A 19,633-nucleotide genomic window follows, 5' to 3' on the forward strand; every position below is an offset into this window, starting at 1 on the left:
TTGGAGGCGCACTGCTAATACTCTGTGCAGCGATAACTTCATGGACGGCATTCCATGTGAGACGATTTGGGAAAAAAGAGAAATAAAAAATTGTGAAATGTCCCAAAGCTGGGTCGGTCTACAACGTGCCAGTTGAAGAAATGATTTCCTGGTTTTACCCAGGTATACATATTATTATACATAATAATATACATAATAACAGTTTGTAACATCATGTAAACTTACGTACCCGCAGACGTTTCGTACTTGCATACATCAGTTAGCAAATCTGTTCTAAACCTCATGAATGTCCGTGAGTTCGTTGCCCCTCCCCGTTCAACTTCGGGTCGGAAACTGAACATATCTGCGTGTCGACGTGTTCGCGCACATCATTACACACGTGATAACGAGTCAGTCTCGCTTCTGCGTCCACGGCCATGCATTTATAGAGGGGTCGTGATCAAACATGGTGAAGGCAAAGAGATTCATCCTAGCCAAACAATTCGACGGATTTCCAAAGGACAGTGACATACAGCTCGTTGAAGTTGAACTTCCTGAAATCAAGGATGGAGGTCAGTATTGCTCACATAAATAACCAGCTATCTACCCGGTCGATTTTGGTGCGGGATCATGTAAGTTTTATTAAGACTGTTAGAGGTAGTCGTGATTTAACGCAGCGTGCTGTCGCGTATCGATCTCGCTCGGGTCAAGGGTTAGCGCCACAGAATCTGTGGCATACGACTCGACCGTGCGTGGCCTGCATATAGACCCAAGCAGCGATATCTGAGTCAAAACATTGGCGTCTACCGTTAGTCTTCTGTGACCTCATCATAAGATGTATATCTCATACACAGTTCACAATCTCGCTTGCGTTTCTCATTACTGGTTAACAATACGAGCGATCCGCTTTGCCGTTCAGAGTGTCCTCCGTTATTAAAAGCTGCTTCAAAGGTTAGCGTAGTTGTGGCACTAACTTGCGGACGTATACATGTTTCGTTAATACGGCGTCACGCATCCCCGTGTTGAGCCATCGACGCCGTACAACCCTCTACAACTAGATGTGTAAGAGACATAGCCACTGCAGCCACCTGGTTTAGCAGTCAGGCCGATCGAAAATGTCTGCGGTTCAGCAACACAGACGTAGTGCAACGGGTTTAAAGGTCGTTACGGTAGTTTATGGATACCGAGACACGGTGGAGGTTGTCCACACACACACACACACACACACACACACACACACACAACACACACACATATATATATATATATATATATATATATATATATATAATATATATTATATTATATATATATATAACATGTATATATATACATATAAGGTACTGCGCTCAAGGTCGTATGGGACCAATGTAATCAGTGTAAACACTATGTTCAAGGTTTACGTTGATTTATGACAGTCAAAACATGTTTGTCAGAATGTACATCGTACAATTTAAGTTGGAGCAATGATGAAGTGATGCATCTAGATGTCGTGCATGTAATGCAGTCACACTTTTGATAACCCTTTCCTTTTAGTATTCGTTAACGGTACAGGGACATTCTCGATAGAGGGCTTGTCACCATCGTAAAATTGGTATTATAAATACCTTAATCATAAACCCTTTGTGGTTAATGCGTTTTCCTCATGTCTCGCTCTTGGAAAGGCAAATTGTCATACCGTATTTTTTTTTTATCCCGCATAAAAGAAACCTACACATACACATAATATAATGTTGTGGTGAACAGCAGAATACAAATAGAGTTAAGATAAGCGTCCCTCGTTTCCATCTGAAATTTGTATTCAACGCTATTTTCACTGACTCATTTTGACATGCGACAACCATTTTCGATGACAAGTTACTGACCGCACGTATCACTTCAAAAAGGTGAACACTACGCTTGATGTTCCGACCGGCTTTGACCTTCTCGTCGTCACATTTTATCGTTACTAAGAGAACACGGCTTTATTTCATCAAAAGCTGCAAGGCCTGCCCTATTTGACATTTACAAAGCGTCTGTCAGTTAACAGAATGACATTTTGACTTCATTGCTGTATATCATCAAGAGGGTAAACTCTGTGTTGGGTCAAGGAGTTCGAAAGGTATAGCGTGAATCAGCTTGACGTGCTACAGCTACAGGTTAATAACATCCAAGACATTCCAACCAGAAAATTCTAGCATAACAACTACTTAAGCATTGACGTATAGCAAAGATCTGCTCAACTTAACCTGTAATTATATAACAGGTTCTAAATTCGCACGAAGTCATACAATAGTCCTGAAAATTTCCTGATTAACATTTAAATGGCAGTGCTAAAAATAAAATACTCTATAGCCACGCAATAATTAGTCTGGTCCCTTGCCCCACCGCTGGCTGGGCTGCTCACGCGCAGCGCAGTCAGCGGTAGAGATGGGGCAGGGAACCAGATTACGCAATAATCTGAACGCTTCCTTGAAACCGGTCATTTAGGAACAATAGCCTCATCAATAAATTTACAGTCTGATCGCCTCGCTTTCAACTCTTCATTACAGAATTTCTCTGCGAAGCCGTGTACCTCTCTGTTGATCCCTACATGAGGTAAGAAGTGCTGAATTGATATATTCTTTAAGAAAATTTTGATCCAATATTGATCCAAATGTCTCCTTAAAACCAATGCCAGTAGAAGGAATTAACTTCTCTGAGCAAATATTAAAAAATCGTCATTTTGAAGTTGTCATGTCGTCACATTTACTGACCTCAAATATCATAATTTTTTGTTATAGAGCCTTCAGTTTTTCGTTAAAAGAAGGTGATGTAATGTATGGTCAGCAAGTAGCAAAGTAAGTACTTTGGTGTCCATCGATCGCTTTACCAATTAAGCGCTTTAGAATGTTTTCCTTTTGCAATTATCACACCTGTTTTATCATGGCGTTGACAAATGTGATTTCGTTATATTTTCTTTTTCAACATTCGAGCCTTGTTGTCACAACGGCTCATTTCATCACATTTTTCTATGGACAGAGGAGATAAACTTACGTCAAGATTTGTAATGCTGAAGAAAGCTTTATATCAGGGAATCATGATATTGAATGACACTTAATGAGTAAATCCCTCGATCGGGAATTGCAATGAACGCCCTCTAGCGATGGTCTTCCATGTCTTACATCCGAATACATTTACGAACGTACACTGCTTTGAAATAAATGCTCACACCTTACTGTCTTCATATTAACAGAACTTTATGACAGCTCTTTAGGGGTCGGAACTTCACCTCTCATGGTATCCAAAAAACAAAAGATGAAATTTACGCCATGAAGAATTCCTAAACATTTTTATTAATCTTACACACGAACTAAGATTCTCACATTTTACGGTTGGCTATGAACAAAATCGTGCCTCTAATTGGTTGTTCTGAGGTGTACGTCAGAGCTATTCTTCAATCCAAGTCGTTCTTTTTTAAGGCTTGATTAACACGATGACCTTGACAACCAACAATGGCAATACACTTTTCTCCATGTGATTTGCAGAGTTATTCAAACTAAAAATGCGGACTATCCTGTGGGTACCTATGTTATTACAGAAGTGATCGGCCTAGGCTGGAGAAGCCACTTTGTTTCGTCTGAGGGCGTTGTTACTAAACTTGACCATCCCGAGGAGATACCACTGTCACAAGCAATGGGAGTCTTAGGTATGGTCGGGTAAGTAGCTAGCACTACTCAGCAGTGTCAAATGCTTAAGAAATGTCAGTGTCTCTTCCTAGACGCAAAATAGTCTGTCTTTGCAAGAAATTGTTTATCCGCATCAGTTTTTATTTTGCTGTCAAATCATGGTCACACACACATTTTGATTTTGAGGTGGAGAATTAGAGAAAGGGAAGTAGCCACGTGCAAACATATCTGGATTACAAAGTGTTCACAGTGGTCGTATGGTCCCGCACGACCTTTGAGCGCAGTTCCTATATCGCCCCTTCAAAGAACGCTTGCTTCTACTTATTTAGAAGCCAGTAGAGTTAATAAATTACCTTAATTTTTGTAAATAAGTAACATATTTCCCCAGATTAACTGAGTTAAAAGCAGTGATATTGGCCATTTTGAATTCCAAATATCGGTAGATGTTAGGTAATGTGTTTCTCCAATGCAACACTTTACATGGTGACCCCTGAATTCTACTTTTTTTTTTCTAAAGGTAATTGTTTGACATTTTCTTTGGGAAAATTGTTAAATGTTCAAGTACTTTAATTTCCTGGCTTGTACCACGTGAAGTAAGGAAATAGGAAACCGCTGATAGTAAATACGAATGTTCCCTAATGCATACCAATGATTCAAAAACCAATTCATCTCAAGTACACTGTGATAACTGAACGGCTATCTTCATCCTGTTTCCTACGATTGTACCGATGTCTTTCAAGCCATCAGGGAAACTATCGCGTACAATTTCAAATCGTGGTCTTCTTCCTGATCAACAAAACATGAACGTTTAATTAAATAGTGGCAATAATAATAATAATGTAAAATAATTTCAAAAGTGCTAAAAAACCAAAGAAAGTTTGAACTCTGAACGGAAAAGAATCCTTGAATACATGAAGCAAGAAACTAAATTTGCATTAACGTTTACTTTATATCTCTCTTAGAATGACTGCGTACTTTGGATTCGTGGACATATGTCAGCCGAAAGAGGGCGAGACAGTCGTTGTCAATGGTGCAGCCGGTGCTGTCGGCAGTCTGGTCGGGCAAATCGCAAAAATTAAGGTGATCCATGTTTTTGTCAGAACATTGTGACCATTGCTATGGTGCATCATCATTACAGTGCTAACAGAGTATGAAATGAAATTAAGATACCGATCTGAGACACATAGCCTGATTTGATATTTTATCATTTCTGTTTACGGGGGACGTTTCAACAACATCGGGACACGATTTGAACTAATTTGGGATAATTGGATCTTCATAGTTTCCAAATTTCTAAAAAGTGTCAAATGTTCTATAGATAAATGATGCAATATTACAAAATTACTCATCAAAACACATGTGTGAACTTAAAACGGAAAGTAGATGCGGTTACATTTGCAGATGAAATCAACATTACTTCACCATCCAATTATCCAAAATTAGTTCCAATGGCGTTAAGGAGACTTGACTTTCAACAAACCGTCAAAGATCTGTAGATTTATCACGCTAAAGGAGGTACTCGATCACAGAGTTTACTTGTAAACTGTCGTCATATTTGAGCTATACAACGTGCTTTTCATTTGCTAAAACGGAATTAATGGCAAGCAAGGCCATATCAGTGAAAACTTTACCCAGTGCAGAACCGACTTTAACTTGACAATCGATACACCGATGTTCTTGTTGTTCTGTTACAAAATATTTCCGCCTTCATCTTTCAGGGATGCCGAGTGGTCGGCTTTGCCGGATCCGACGACAAAGTCAAGTATTTGAAAAGCCTTGGCTTCGATGAAGCATTCAATTACAAAACCATAGATCTGGATGAAACCCTCAAGAAGGCCGCCCCCAACGGCGTTGACATCTATTTTGATAACGTAAGGCTATATAAAACAATAAGTGTGATTCCGCTAACCCGATCTGCCTCAGGGGCGGGGTCAAACGTTCAATATCTTAAAAGAAACTTAATTCTAGACCTTAAGTTTTGTTCCAACACCCCCTCCCCCATCCCCTTGAAACTTGACTTTTGAATGTTCAATTTTGATCAGAGATTCGCATTATTTCCTTACTGTGACACTTCCAATCATCCTTAAACCATGGAGGTAGTCTCTGCTACCTCCATGCTTAAACATACTCAGGATGGGGACATTGCAAATAACAACAATATCCATACGAAAAACATTATTTTTTGTCGTCAGAGGGATAACAGTCACTAAATATAAACAACCAATAACAAAGTGTTTTCTTCGAACAACAACAACAACAACAACAACAACTTTCTAGCTGTAATAACATCGATGTTTTTGATATGGGCGATGTTTCACCAACGTCATTCGATATTGATAAGGGAGGGATAGCGATTATTGACGTATCTCGCCCATCGTGAGGTAACAGTTTTGATGCTAGGGGAAAGTAACTCACTATGGACGATTATGGCGTGACCTCCAAACTTGCTCTAAGTCTATGGGCTTAATTAAGTCAGAGAAAAATTAAGAAATTTTCTGCAAAATTTGTTTGAAGTTATTGTAGCACAAGAGAATTGCACTTATTTTTAGATTGGTGTGATTTAGTAGCGAGCTAACCTTACCGAAAGCAAACATTTGAAACTGAGCAAAGGATAAATACGGTTAATACGAATAAGAGACTAGCAATAACTGAATCGGTGTAGAATCTTTATTGAAACATTTCAAAAAAACGCCAAGCGACCTCATGAGCTGGGAAGCTGCTAACGCCGCTATGGCTTTCTATCACGTTTATATATTTTGATCGTCAGAGACGATTGGCAATATCCTGCACTTTGACCGAGTATTTTTTTCTGGTGTGCTGGTTGAATACATGGTCTTATTCTGAGAGACTGACGTTTTCGCCGCCTTGTTTTTGTGAAAATCGAAAATCGAAAATATGGAGTTTTGCACATGGTAGAGCTGCCATTTTAAATGTCGGTGAATTTTATAGGTTTAATCTGTTTCTTTTTGCCTAATTCACAATGACCGATTATTTTTACTCCTGATTATGAAAGACAATGTTTGAGCTACAGTTTAATACTTCGTTTCACTTAATCATGCCTCTCTCTAGTTTTAAGATTTCCACGTGCATGTAAGACCTAGGTGCTTCTCACAATCGTCCGTTTATTGACGCTATTTTTCTGTTTCCTTACTCATTGGGTCAGATATTAAATCATTTTTAAATAGCGCACATCTGATGTTTTCACTTTATCTGATTCTATTTCGTGTATTCTTCAGGTCGGTGGCAAGTTTTCGTCGATTGTACGAAATCACGTGAACAAATATGGTCGTATTAGTCAGTGTGGCTTCATTTCACAGTACAACCTCAAAGAACCGGACATGCGTAAGTATAATCCCTTACGTCACTTCCGGAATTCGTGTCAAGAGACATGTAAAACAGACTTGTAAATTATCATCGTCCTTGAAGGTAAAATGCCCCTGGGGATAGATCTTTAAATTCCCGAACTTTTCAAGTTTCTTTTCTGACCTACTTGGGGGCGCTCATTTGAAAGCTCTTGGAGTAGGAAAAATAGTTTTTGGAAACATTTATTTTCCCGAAAGAGTTAACACAGGGATGGCGGTTATTTCGAATTTCGAAAATCGGTGAATGTCAAGTAATTCGTTTCTTTAGTGTGAAAATTTGCAAGGTGACCGCTGATTTTTATTCTTAATTTGGTAAGAGAATGGTTGAAAGTTTCACTGGGGAAAATTTGAGCAACAGTTAAATCCGCATACAGAGCACATACTACTTAATTGTAAGTATGACAGATGTACGACGTAACTTTTTGGGGGTCAAGGGTCTCGACACGGCATGTATAAATGCAAACAAACAACAGTCAGGAAAAAAACATGATACCTTACAATAAGTTACAAACATTTTTGGGAGTTCTTAGTGTATTTTCTTCTCTCTGATGTATTCATGTTTGACAGGAAAACTAAATAAAACATTCACTCTCGATTGTAAGCCCACATAATTTGCAAATATCATTTTTATATCATTGCCTGGTTGTCTTAGTTGTGTATTGCACTGAGAATGACGTCACATGATTTTTCCTGGGTTGGTTTTCACAGTTCCTTGCTTTGATAGCGTGATGGTTTTCAAAGAGATTAAATGTCAAGGTTTCCTTGCCGAATCGTTTTCGGACAGATACCCTGAAGGTAAAAAATTCATGGCAGAATGGTATTTGAAGGTAAGCTTGCACTACTTCCAGAGGATAATGTCACGTGTTCACATATCATTGCTCCTCGGCAAACGCTTGTCTTACTGTTGGACTGTTAATTTCACACAAAAAGTGCAGGAATTTGACGGAAGTGTGCGGCAGAAGTAGATGCGTTTACGGAAATGATGTCATGTGAGATCACATTGCGTGAACACTGATCAAGAATGAGCACATACGTACCCTTCCTCACAACGGAAAGAGCTTGTTTTACGTACTTAGGATCATACCACTTCTTGGACATAATCATCCTGCGAATAACACACACCTTAGCCATAGCACCCCCTTAACACAATGGAGTCCAGTTTCAGACAAATGAAACCATCGCGAAAATGAATAAATGATCATGACCATTAATTCATTTTCGCGTTGGTTTCATGTATCGTATCTAAAACCGGGGTCGAATATATGCATGGTCACACATTCATTCAGTACCTTTCAACATGTCAAACAATATAAGCAGTATCTCGTATCAAACAAAACTCATGGAAAATGGCCTACTTTGTCCCTTTAACACAGAATTTCCCGTTGAGCAACACACTATGAATGCCAAAGTTCGCGTATCGAAAGTTTTACACGCCGATATTTAATTTCAATTTTATCTCTGTCCTGCTTACAGGGAAAACTAAAACTAGACGAACACATCACGGAGGGATTCGAAAACATGAAGAAGGCGTTCTTCGAGCTGTTCACTGGTGCCAACACCGGCAAAGCATTGGTTAAAGTTTGAGGGCGTACTGCAGACACACTGCCCGACTCTTGTCAAACACACCCTCCGTGGGACCTTAGCCAAACGTATCCGATGTAGTTCAACAAGGTGGCAGCGAAATCCGAGGGAAGGCATCACTTGCAGACAACCGCTGTAGGGTTATTGAGGATTGAATCGGGCGACAGACTAAATGGTACTTGTAATATATTTAATTTCCGTCGTGTGATCTGTAATGACTTTTGCTACTGAAATAAATAAAAGTGAACATTTCTATCACGGCTTATTTATTCCTTAATTGTGGCTTGTGTATTAGTGGCTATTTTGTTTGTTCAGTATCAGTCACTGCTGCTTCAGATACAATAATATTGTCAATTAATATTTGTTTGCACGGCGCTAACGGGTAAACATGGCAGTCTGTTCCTGAGTTGTTTTAATAGGCGGATGACATTACCGAGTTGCTGATCAACGTGTACTTAAATGAAAGGCTACTCAGTACCGTATCAACACATGACGTTATGAAAATGTTAAATGAGCTACTGGCGTAATATTACCGCTCAGTATGGTGCACGTGCTTCACCACGCACTTCACAATGGGACTTTCATATCAGTGGGCGGGAAAAATTTCGTTTTCATTTCACTGTGGGCGACTTGAAAAACGAAGTGGGCAATTAACTTCATCAACTTGTTTCCGCTATACTAGAAAAATTGCTCTTACACAGAATTAACGTCGCCGATCATAGTTTATTATGAACGAGATTTTTTCGCAGAAAAGTAACGCCCTCCCTTGTAAAGATGTTGATCTCGAAGCGTCCCTCACGTGGCGGCTTCGGAAGGTTAGTTCGCACGAGAAGCATGCTCACCAGAAGGAGATAGCGTTATACGTTTGATCAGGACTCTGGTGAAATTTGTTGACATGTCAGCTGTAGTATAGGATTTCAAATTATCAATTGAAAAGTGTGAATACAGTATTTTGAATGAGCTGTGAATGTATTTCACACTTTTTGTGCATAACCAGATATATTCAAAATTGTCTTACATAAATTGTTGCCAATCTCTGATATCAAAGAAAGGGTGGTAGTTAATCAAAAACTTCAGTGGTTACTGTAACCAACTATCCAGTTAAGTATAATGAGGACTGAAAGTTTTAATATTCAATGGACAGTAGTTGCCTCTTTTGATAATTTTTTTTCATGCTGTATTAATTACGTACCAAAGGGTGCGTCGAAAACTGCAACTAAATGATGCAATTCGTGGCTTTATGCAATTATAAGCCTGTATCTTAATTCAGAAACACACTGGACCCCCCCCATTGAGCATTTCAAAAAAAATGACCCCTTGCCCAACATCAAAGTCAAAAACAGGGTGACCCCCTCCATAGATTCCCCCCCCCCCCCCACGAAGAAACTGACCAGTCAATGAGAATACAATGCGCAGAGATTATGTAGATTACGTAAACATGGATTGAGTACATAAGAAATTCCTATCGGAGGAGAGGAGTAATTGCTTTGTGTGTAGACGAAGTTTTCAATCTGAATTCTACTGGCGTCTTCGTCTTTAGTTACAGCAGTATGGCGGTCGCATGGTACGTCTGTGAAGACCTCTAAGTGGTCCCTGACTTCAAAGTGGTCCCCGTAGTTGTAATTGAACTGAAATTTTACGCAGTCCAGGGATTTTTCCATTCCTATATTTGCATAAAGTTGTTAAACTTTGTAACATTGCCAATACTAATCTGTTATTTTGGTCCTTTTTGATATATGCGCTCACTTTTATTACTTTTTCAAAATTCCGATGCATTTTACAATGCGAACTGCGCGTCCAATTTTTTCACCTGGTTAGGGTGTCTCATATTAGCATCATGGGAGATTGCGCTGCACATGCACCAGCACGGACGAGACCAGCGACCGCGACCCACCGATCACTGTACGGATATGTGGATGTTTGTGGAGGGACCGTGGGATGTCCATATGGCCTAGCAGTTTACTGAGTGAGTACCAGCTCAAACAGTCATTAATTTCAATCTTGTTGCTCGACATTATATTTCATACTCGCATACAGGCGTTCTGTTTACTGGGTAGCTCTGCATGGCAGGGCTGTGTGTTACCGGCGTTATACTATGGTGTCCAATCCATGCCAAAATTACTACTTTGATTTTACAACACAACATGCCATTCCGAATTCTATTTTACAATTCAACATGCTATTTCACAACTCAACATGCTATTTGACAACACATCATGCACTTCCAAATCCTATTTTACAACTCAACATGCTCTTCCCAATTTCATTTGACAACACATCATGCACTTCCAAATCCTATTTTACAACTCAACATGCTCTTCCCAATTTCATTTGACAATTCAACATGCTATTTCACAACTCAACATGCTATTTGACAACACATCATGGACTTCCAAATCCTATTTTACAACTCAACATGCTCTTCCCAATTTCATTTGACAACACATCATGCACTTCCAAATCCTATTTTACAACTCAACATGCTCTTCCCAATTTCATTTGACAATTCAACATGCTATTTCGCAACTCAACATGCTATTTGGCAACACATCATGGACTTCCAATCCTATTTTACAACTCAACATGCTCTTCCCAATTTCATTTGACAACACATCATGGACTTCCAAATCCTATTTACAATTCAACATCCCATTCTAAAGCTAGCTCTGCGGAGCAGGGCAGTGTTACTGGCTATCGAACAAGATTCAAAATGGCGGACGCGAAATGGTCCCCTCGCACAGAGAGAGAAATGCGAACTTTGCACAAGTCTAAAAACGCATGTTAGCATATTGTGTATCTAAACAAAATGAGCGTGCTCGAAAACTAGGATCGATCACGATTATAAATTAAAAATTGGCTGTTTTTGGAAAAGAAACTGCGCGCTGCAATCAGCAGTTTTGTCTATTGTGCACCGTGCGTGGGAGGCTTATCGTGAAAGACCGAGATTTACTATATGGCGCATCTGATACGGATATGGTCCCATCGCATAGAGAGATGACAGTGGGCTTTGTGTAAGTTCAAAAGCACAGCTTAGCTCATCGTGCATCTAGACAAGTTGAGCGTGCTCAAAATAGGAGATCGATCACGATTTTGGGTGAAAAAAAACCGAGTTTTCGGTGGAGAAACTGCGCGTTGCAACCAGTGGTTGGTTTTGCCTATGGCGGTCAGCAGGGCTGTGGTGGGAGGCCTTTAGCTGGCAAGGGGTGGACCATTGGGGAGTGGAAAATTTTTGAAAAAAAATTCCCCACAAATTTCAATAAAAATAATCAGCCAAAGAAACTTGAGAAAAACAGATGACGCACTTAGGTAAAGGAAAAAAAATCCGTCAAAAGTTACTTTCTGAAACATTTTATTTTAGTCTGCATCAGATAGGCCTATACTATGATCTTTGGCCAAGAGGGGGGGGGGGGGAGATCTGAAGGGTATAATCGTGGCCAGAAATGAAGTAACTTTTTTATTTTATAACTTTTTGTTCTGTTTTCATATTTTTTTCTTTCACTGAAGTTTGGCATCGTAAAGTAATTCGAGATATAAGATAATGTAAAAATCATATCTGTGATATCGATTGTTAACAACTGTATTGTGGGTCTTTACACTATGATTAATTAACAAGAATTCAACAATTCAGGCAGCTTGCATCGGTACATAAAATGGGAAATATTCACCAACCATATGACAAACAATCACTTTCTTTGTATTTCACTATTCAACGAAACTGATTTCCATTGTAATGTTCTAAACTTTATTTTACAATTAAACATTACAAATCCGTATTTTTCTTTTCAAAATTTCATTTGTACACTTGTCTTGACGGTTGAATACCGTGCGTGTGAAATGCAATAGTGCAGAAGAATACGGATAGCGACATTACAGCGACCTCTATTGGTTGTTATCCACACAGTCTTTCTCGCGAAGTCCGTTCCAAAAGAGCTTTGACCCTTGTCTTGCCCCATATTCGTATTTTACATCTCCGCTTGCTGAGGCTTAGTTGTCAGTTGTCATGGCTGTAATGTCGCTATCCGTATTCTTCTGCACTATTGCATTTCACACGCACGGTATTCAACCGTCAAGACAAGTGTACAAATGAAATTTTGAAAAGAAAAATACGGATTTGTAATGTTTAATTGTAAAATAAAGTTTAGAACATTACAATGGAAATCAGTTTCGTTGAATAGTGAAATACAAAGAAAGTGATTGTTTGTCATATGGTTGGTGAATATTTCCCATTTTATGTACCGATGCAAGCTGCCTGAATTGTTGAATTCTTGTTAATTAATCATAGTGTAAAGACCCACAATACAGTTGTTAACAATCGATATCACAGATATGATTTTTACATTATCTTATATCTCGAATTACTTTACGATGCCAAACTTCAGTGAAAGAAAAAATATGATAAACAGAACAAAAAGTTATAAAATAAAAAAGTTACTTCATTTACTGGCCACGATCATACCTTTCAGATCTCCCCTCCCCCCCCCTTCTTGGCCAAAGAATCATAGTATATCTGATGCAGACTAAAATAAAAATGTTTCAGAAAGTAACTTTTGACGGATTTTTTTTCCTTTTACCTAAGTGCGTCATCTGTTTTTCTCAAGTTTCTTTGGCTGATTATTTTTATTGAAATTTGTGGGGAATTTTTTTTTCGAAAATTTTCCACTCCCCAATGGTCCACCCCTTGCCGGCTAAAGGCCTCCCACCACAGCCCTGCTGACCGCCATAGGCAAAACCAACCACTGGTTGCAACGCGCAGTTTCTCCACCGAAAACAATCGGTTTTTTTCACCCAAAATCGTGATCGATCTCCTATTTTGAGCACGCTCAACTTGTCTAGATGCACGATGAGCTAAGCTGTGCTTTTGAACTTAGACAAAGCCTATTTTCATCTCTCTATGCGATGGGACCATATCCGTATCAGATGCGCCATATAGTAAATCTCGGTCTTTCACGATAAGCCTCCCACGCACGGTGCACAATAGACAAAACTGCTGATTGCAGCGTGCAGTTTCTTTTCCAAAAACAGCCAATTTTTAATTTATAATCGTGATCGATCCTAGTTTCGAGCACGCTCATTTTGTTTAGATACACAATGTACTAAGCTGCGTTTTTAGACTTGTGCAAAGTTCGCATTTCTCTCTCTGTGCGAGGGGACCATTTCGCGTCCGCCATTTTGAATCTTGTTCGATAGCCAGTAACACTGCCCTGCTCCCCAGAGCTAGCTTTAGAATGGGATGTTGAATTGTGAAATAGGATTTGGAAGTGCATGATGTGTTGTCAAATGAAATTGGAAGAGCATGTTGAGTTGTAAAATAGGATTTGGAAGTCCATGATGTGTTGTCAAATGAAATTGGGAAGAGCATGTTGAGTTGTAAATAGGATTTGGAAGTCCATGATGTGTTGTCAAATGAAATTGGGAAGAGCATGTTGAGTTGTAAAATAGGATTTGGAAGTCCATGATGTGTTGTCAAATAGCATGTTGAGTTGTGAAATAGCATGTTGAATTGTCAAATGAAATTGGGAAGAGCATGTTGAGTTGTAAAATAGGATTTGGAAGTGCATGATGTGTTGTCAAATGAAATTGGGAAGAGCATGTTGAGTTGTAAAATAGGATTTGGAAGTGCATGATGTGTTGTCAAATAGCATGTTGAGTTGTGAAATAGCATGTTGAATTGTCAAATGAAATTGGGAAGAGCATGTTGAGTTGTAAAATAGGATTTGGAAGTCCATGATGTGTTGTCAAATGAAATTGGGAAGAGCATGTTGAGTTGTAAAATAGGATTTGGAAGTGCATGATGTGTTGTCAAATAGCATGTTGAGTTGTGAAATAGCATGTTGAATTGTCAAATGAAATTGGGAAGAGCATGTTGAGTTGTAAAATAGGATTTGGGAGACAGCATGATGTGTTGTCAAATGAAATTGGGAGAGCATGTTGAGTTGTAAAATAGGATTTGGAAGTGCATGATGTGTTGTCAAATAGCATGTTGAGTTGTGAAATAGCATGTTGAATTGTCAAATGAAATTGGGAAGAGCATGTTGAGTTGTAAAATAGGATTTGGAAGTCCATGATGTGTTGTCAAATAGCATGTTGAGTTGTGAAATAGCATGTTGAATTGTCAAATGAAATTGGGAAGAGCATGTTGAGTTGTAAAATAGGATTTGGAAGTCCATGATGTGTTGTCAAATGAAATTGGGAAGAGCATGTTGAGTTGTAAATAGGATTTGGAAGTGCATGATGTGTTGTCAAATAGCATGTTGAGTTGTGAAATAGCATGTTGTGTTGTAAAATCAAAGTAGTAATTTTGGCATGGATTGGACACCATAGTTATACGGCCTCCCACCACATGTGTTGGGAGGTCGTATAACGCCGAGCCGCTAACACACAGCCCTGCCCTATGGCCATGCAGAGCTATTTACTGGGTAGTTTGTTTTATGCTACGTTCCGACCATGGTTCCGACGTTCTGTTCCGTAGACTTTTACGGAACAGAACATCGGAACGTAGCATAAACTACACTTATACAAACTATCCAGTAAACAGAACGCCTGTGTGCGAGTGCTGATTGTCTTCGTCCAAAATCAAATTACGCTGTGAACTTACACAGAAACATCGCACAATGAATGATGGCCCTGCGTACGATGCTGTGTGTTTCCGGCGTTATATAACGCAGAGCTAGAACTGCTGAGAAGTAGTAGAGGTGTGCGGCCGCAGGTATAAATACCAGGGCCCATTTTAGACCTAAAATCTCGTTGTTTTAGGACCCCATTTTAGACCTTTATGACCTTTGACCCAGGTCAACAGTCATAGCGTCAACATTTTTAAAACGGAAAAAGCAAGTGTTTGCAAGCTTATACTGCGTTTAGAGCTATTTTGTTGCTGGCCAAGCCATGATTCCGAAAAATCATGAGGAAATACTAACAAATTTTGTGAAAGAAAATGCCTTTCACTCTCACCAAATTTTGGTCCAGCTTCTGCAAATTATCAGTTATCTGCAGTTACAGTCTGAGTGGTGTTTTTTTTTAAATTACAATGCACAACAAACCTCGCTGTTTGTCTGTAAAGCAATACTACTTCATATGGCCATGGTCGACCTGAATAATACTAGGAGCAGTAGAGCCACTTTGTTTGGGTATTTTCTATTGGGCAAAAATCTGCCATATGTAGAGTTCTGACAAATCAGTGACAATGTTTTAAAACAAAGTCCATATTTACTTTAAGCCAGGGGGTCTCTGTAATGGTTCCCCTGCCACAGAAAAGATATCCATGCTTATTGAGTGCAGCTCAGAACCCTGCTAGCGAGATGGGAACAGACTGTTGAAATTTGTTCTTGTGTGGCACTCAAACTTCAACCCCATTTTAGACCATGGTTTACAGTGGAATTGACACCTCCCCCCCCCCCCATTTTGGACCAAGTTGCTGAAATACCCACCCCATTGGGCGGCGCATATACATATTGGCAAGTAATAGAAGTGACCCCCCCCCCCCCTGACTGCTCTTTGCCAACTTAGATTTTTTTTACCTGTCCATCGAATCTTAGGGAAAGGGCTTTAAACACAGTTTGTCAGGAATTTATGATGATACTTGAAAGAATAGAAATATACTCCAACACCCGACCCTGGCCCACTAAGCCCCAAGGCTGTATCATGCACGCACAGGAAAGCAAATTTAGCACTTGGAGGCAGCCATATTGTCTAGTTTCCATGTGTTGAGTTCGTACTCTACATGCCTTGACATTGTTTTCATTGTAACTTAGGTCATTTCACATCATTGGTACAACGTACATTTCAGTGACTTTGAATGACAAAGTTCTTTTACGTCAAGGACTGTGTCATCAGTCTTAACTGATGTCTAGCTGTAAATTCAAGCTGACAATCTAAACTGAATACAATATGATTGTGCTCATGGAATTTCAGTCGGATTTGAACTCACAACGTATAGCACCAGTCACCTAGCGCAGAAGCCATAGATAAAACCGCTGAGCCAAATCCCCAATCTCAGCCTCATGTGTGTTCAGCACACAATTTGAGTCTTTACGGTTACACCTATAGTGTACTCATTTATGTATTTTGTTATGTCTCCATTTCAATACTTACCGTAGTCATAATTTTACATATGTGCTTATAATGAACAGACCTGCTTTGAGTCGGTTTTTAGCTCATATTTGGTGTGTATATAAATACCAAAAAGAGATTATATTTGTGTTTCTTTCTTAATTTGCATACATTTTATCTTCTGATAATGATGACTGGATTGATTTGCTTACTGGTAATAAATTTTTCAATTTTAATCTCTCCAGATAACAGAGTTCTTGGAAATGATGTGGAAAGATCAGAGTTATCACTGCTTGCTGATTTGGACCATGCCTACACGTTTTAACAGGCTGAATTTACATCCACAAGTCATTATCCTATGATATTTTGAGTGATATTGATGTTAATTATGCAGAGACGTTGTGGGTCAGAATTCAAACTCAAAAGAAAACTATTGTTGTCGGGGTTATTTATAGACCGCCAAATACTGACACTGGTGCTTTTATCAGTAGCTTAGAACATGTCGTTTGTGACCTCGAACGTAATCACTGTAAATGTATTCTACTTGGTGACTTTAATGTTGATGTTAGCAATGACTTGAATAGTATTGCTTGTAACTTGATAGATACAATGGCTTGTTACAATTTTATTCAGGTAATTAACACCTCAACTCGTTTAACAGCCACCTCCCAAACTATTCTTGATCATCTATACCACAAATATGGTTGATACAAATATTAATTGTGGTACAATTACTGCTGATATTTCAGACCACCTTCCAATTTTTGCTTTTTTCAATGATGTCAAGACGTATGGTTGTACTCCATCAACTGTTTTTACTAGAGATATGTCAAAGTTTGATGGCCAGGCTTTCAGAAATGACCTCAGAGCAGAAAATTGGGATCAAGTTCTCAATTGTGATGATGTAAATACTGCTTTTGATATTTTTACTCATAAATTTCAAGACATCTGTTCAATTCATGCTCCTTTGAGGAGGAAAAATGTGTCAGTAAAAAAAGGAAAAAAGATAAGCCATGGTTGACTCCTGGCATACGAAAGTCTGTGCGGACAAAGCACAAACTCTACAAAAAAGTTGTAGCTAGGAATTTCGACGCACAGCTCTACAACCGGTACAAGAGTTTTAGAAATATTCTTACGAAAATACTGAGGAAAGTAAAAAGTCATTATTATGGGAACCTTCTACTGAGTAATAGGGGTAACACAAAAAGGACTTGGGATGTTATCAACGATTTGACTGGCAGGTGTAAGCAGAAAGAAGCAATTGTGCCAGGTCAAGTGAAAACCAACATAAATGGCCAGGATGTTATCCATACACAGCCTCACGAAGATTTTAACGATTTCTTCGTCCACGTTGGTGAAAATTTGGCAAACAAATTTCCAGCAACACTTACTGATTCTTTTCATAAGTTTTTAGGTGACAGAGTATCATATTGTTTTTTTGTATCTCCTGTTACACCAAGTGATGTTGAAAATGTTATCTCACATATTAATGTTCGTAAAGCTGCAGGATGGGACAATATTTCTACAACTTTAATGCACGAGGGCAAGGCTGAAATTTCAGTCCCACTTGCACATTTAATTAATTTGTCTTTTTCAACAGGTCAGTTTCCAGATAACCTAAAAATTGCGAGATTAATGCCCATTTATAAAAAAGGTAGTATCGAAGAATTAGGTAATTACAGACCAATTTCGATTCTCCCTGTCATCAGTAAAATTTTTGAAAAAATCATGAATAGCTTTTTATTGCGCTTTCTTGAAAAACATATTTTATACGAGCACCAGTATGAATTTAGAGAAAAACACAGCTGTAATCTTTCTATTGTCAGTTTGGCACAGTCTTTACTGGACGCAATGGACAAGGGAAACTCAATTCTTGGCTTGTTCATAGATTTTTCAAAGGCGTTTGACACTGTCAATCATGATATTTTACTTGCTAAACTGGAACATTATGGAATCAGGGGCCTGCCTCTGAAGTGGTTCAGTAGTTATTTACATCACAGAAAGCAGTTTGTCAGGATCAAGGATACAGACTCACATCTTTTAAATATCACTTGTGGTGTTCCACAAGGTTCCATTCTAGGACCAATATTGTTTTTGTTGTACATTAATGATATTCCTAAGTCTTCCAGTTATTTCAATTTCAGACTGTATGCAGACGACTCGAATCTGTTTCGTACAATTCAGTCAAACCAAGGAAATGTTTCCCTCCGTCAAGCGAATATAGAGTTTGAAAATGTGACTGAATGGTGTTATGTTAACAAGCTGACGATCAATATTGACAAAACAATTTACATGGTGATCAGCAGTAGACACAATCGCAAAATGTATTAGTAGGACTATAGCACACTTCCTTGGATTTTTGTCAACTTTTAGTATTGAATAAAGAAAATCAGTTTGACTCCAAAAGTGTCCTTTTGACTTCAAAGTGGTCCCCGAAAACTTGGGATGATTTTACGGTCTCTCTGCTGTATTCCACATCGTTTAAGTTAAAGACAGAATGTGTTGACTTGAAAAATGTAACATGCGACCTGTGAGGTATCAGGTATTAATAAAACTATAGTACACTTTCCTTTTTTGTCCAACTTTTAATATTGCACAAGGAAAATCAGTTTGGCTTCAAAAGTGTCCTTTTGACTTCAAAGTGGTCCCCGGGAAATTCGAATGATTGTACACTCTGTCTGCTTTATTCAACTTCTTTTGCGTAATTGAAGCAATGTTCTAACTTGAAAAATGGAACATGCGACCTGTAAAGTATCAGGTATTAGTAGGACTATAGCACACTTCCTTGGATATTTGTCAACTTTTAGTATTGAATAAAGAAAATCAGTTTGACTCCAAAAGTGTCCTTTTGACTTCAAAGTGGTCCCCGGGAAATTCGAATGATTGTACACTCTGTCTGCTTTATTCAACTTCTTTTGCGTAATTGAAGCAATGTTCTAACTTGAAAAATGGAACATGCGACCTGTGAGTATCAGGTATTAGTAGGACTATAGCACACTTCCTTGGATATTTGTCAAC

General features: G+C 38.8%; 1 protein-coding gene across 1 annotated transcript; it reads left to right on the top strand.

Annotated features, from left to right (window-relative positions):
* Positions 1–379: 379 nt before the first annotated feature.
* LOC139130780 (prostaglandin reductase 1-like) lies at positions 380–8,827 on the top strand. Its single transcript, XM_070696575.1, has 9 exons — positions 380–551; positions 2,511–2,556; positions 2,742–2,798; positions 3,486–3,656; positions 4,589–4,706; positions 5,345–5,497; positions 6,863–6,968; positions 7,697–7,815; positions 8,462–8,827. Exons 1-9 carry the CDS (start codon positions 446–448, stop codon positions 8,570–8,572), a joined length of 987 nt encoding a protein of 328 aa, XP_070552676.1. The 5' UTR covers positions 380–445; the 3' UTR covers positions 8,573–8,827.
* The last annotated feature ends 10,806 nt before the right edge of the window (positions 8,828–19,633 follow it).

This window comes from Ptychodera flava, chromosome 1 (assembly GCF_041260155.1).
Source record: "Ptychodera flava strain L36383 chromosome 1, AS_Pfla_20210202, whole genome shotgun sequence".
Lineage (NCBI taxonomy): Eukaryota > Metazoa > Hemichordata > Enteropneusta > Ptychoderidae > Ptychodera > Ptychodera flava.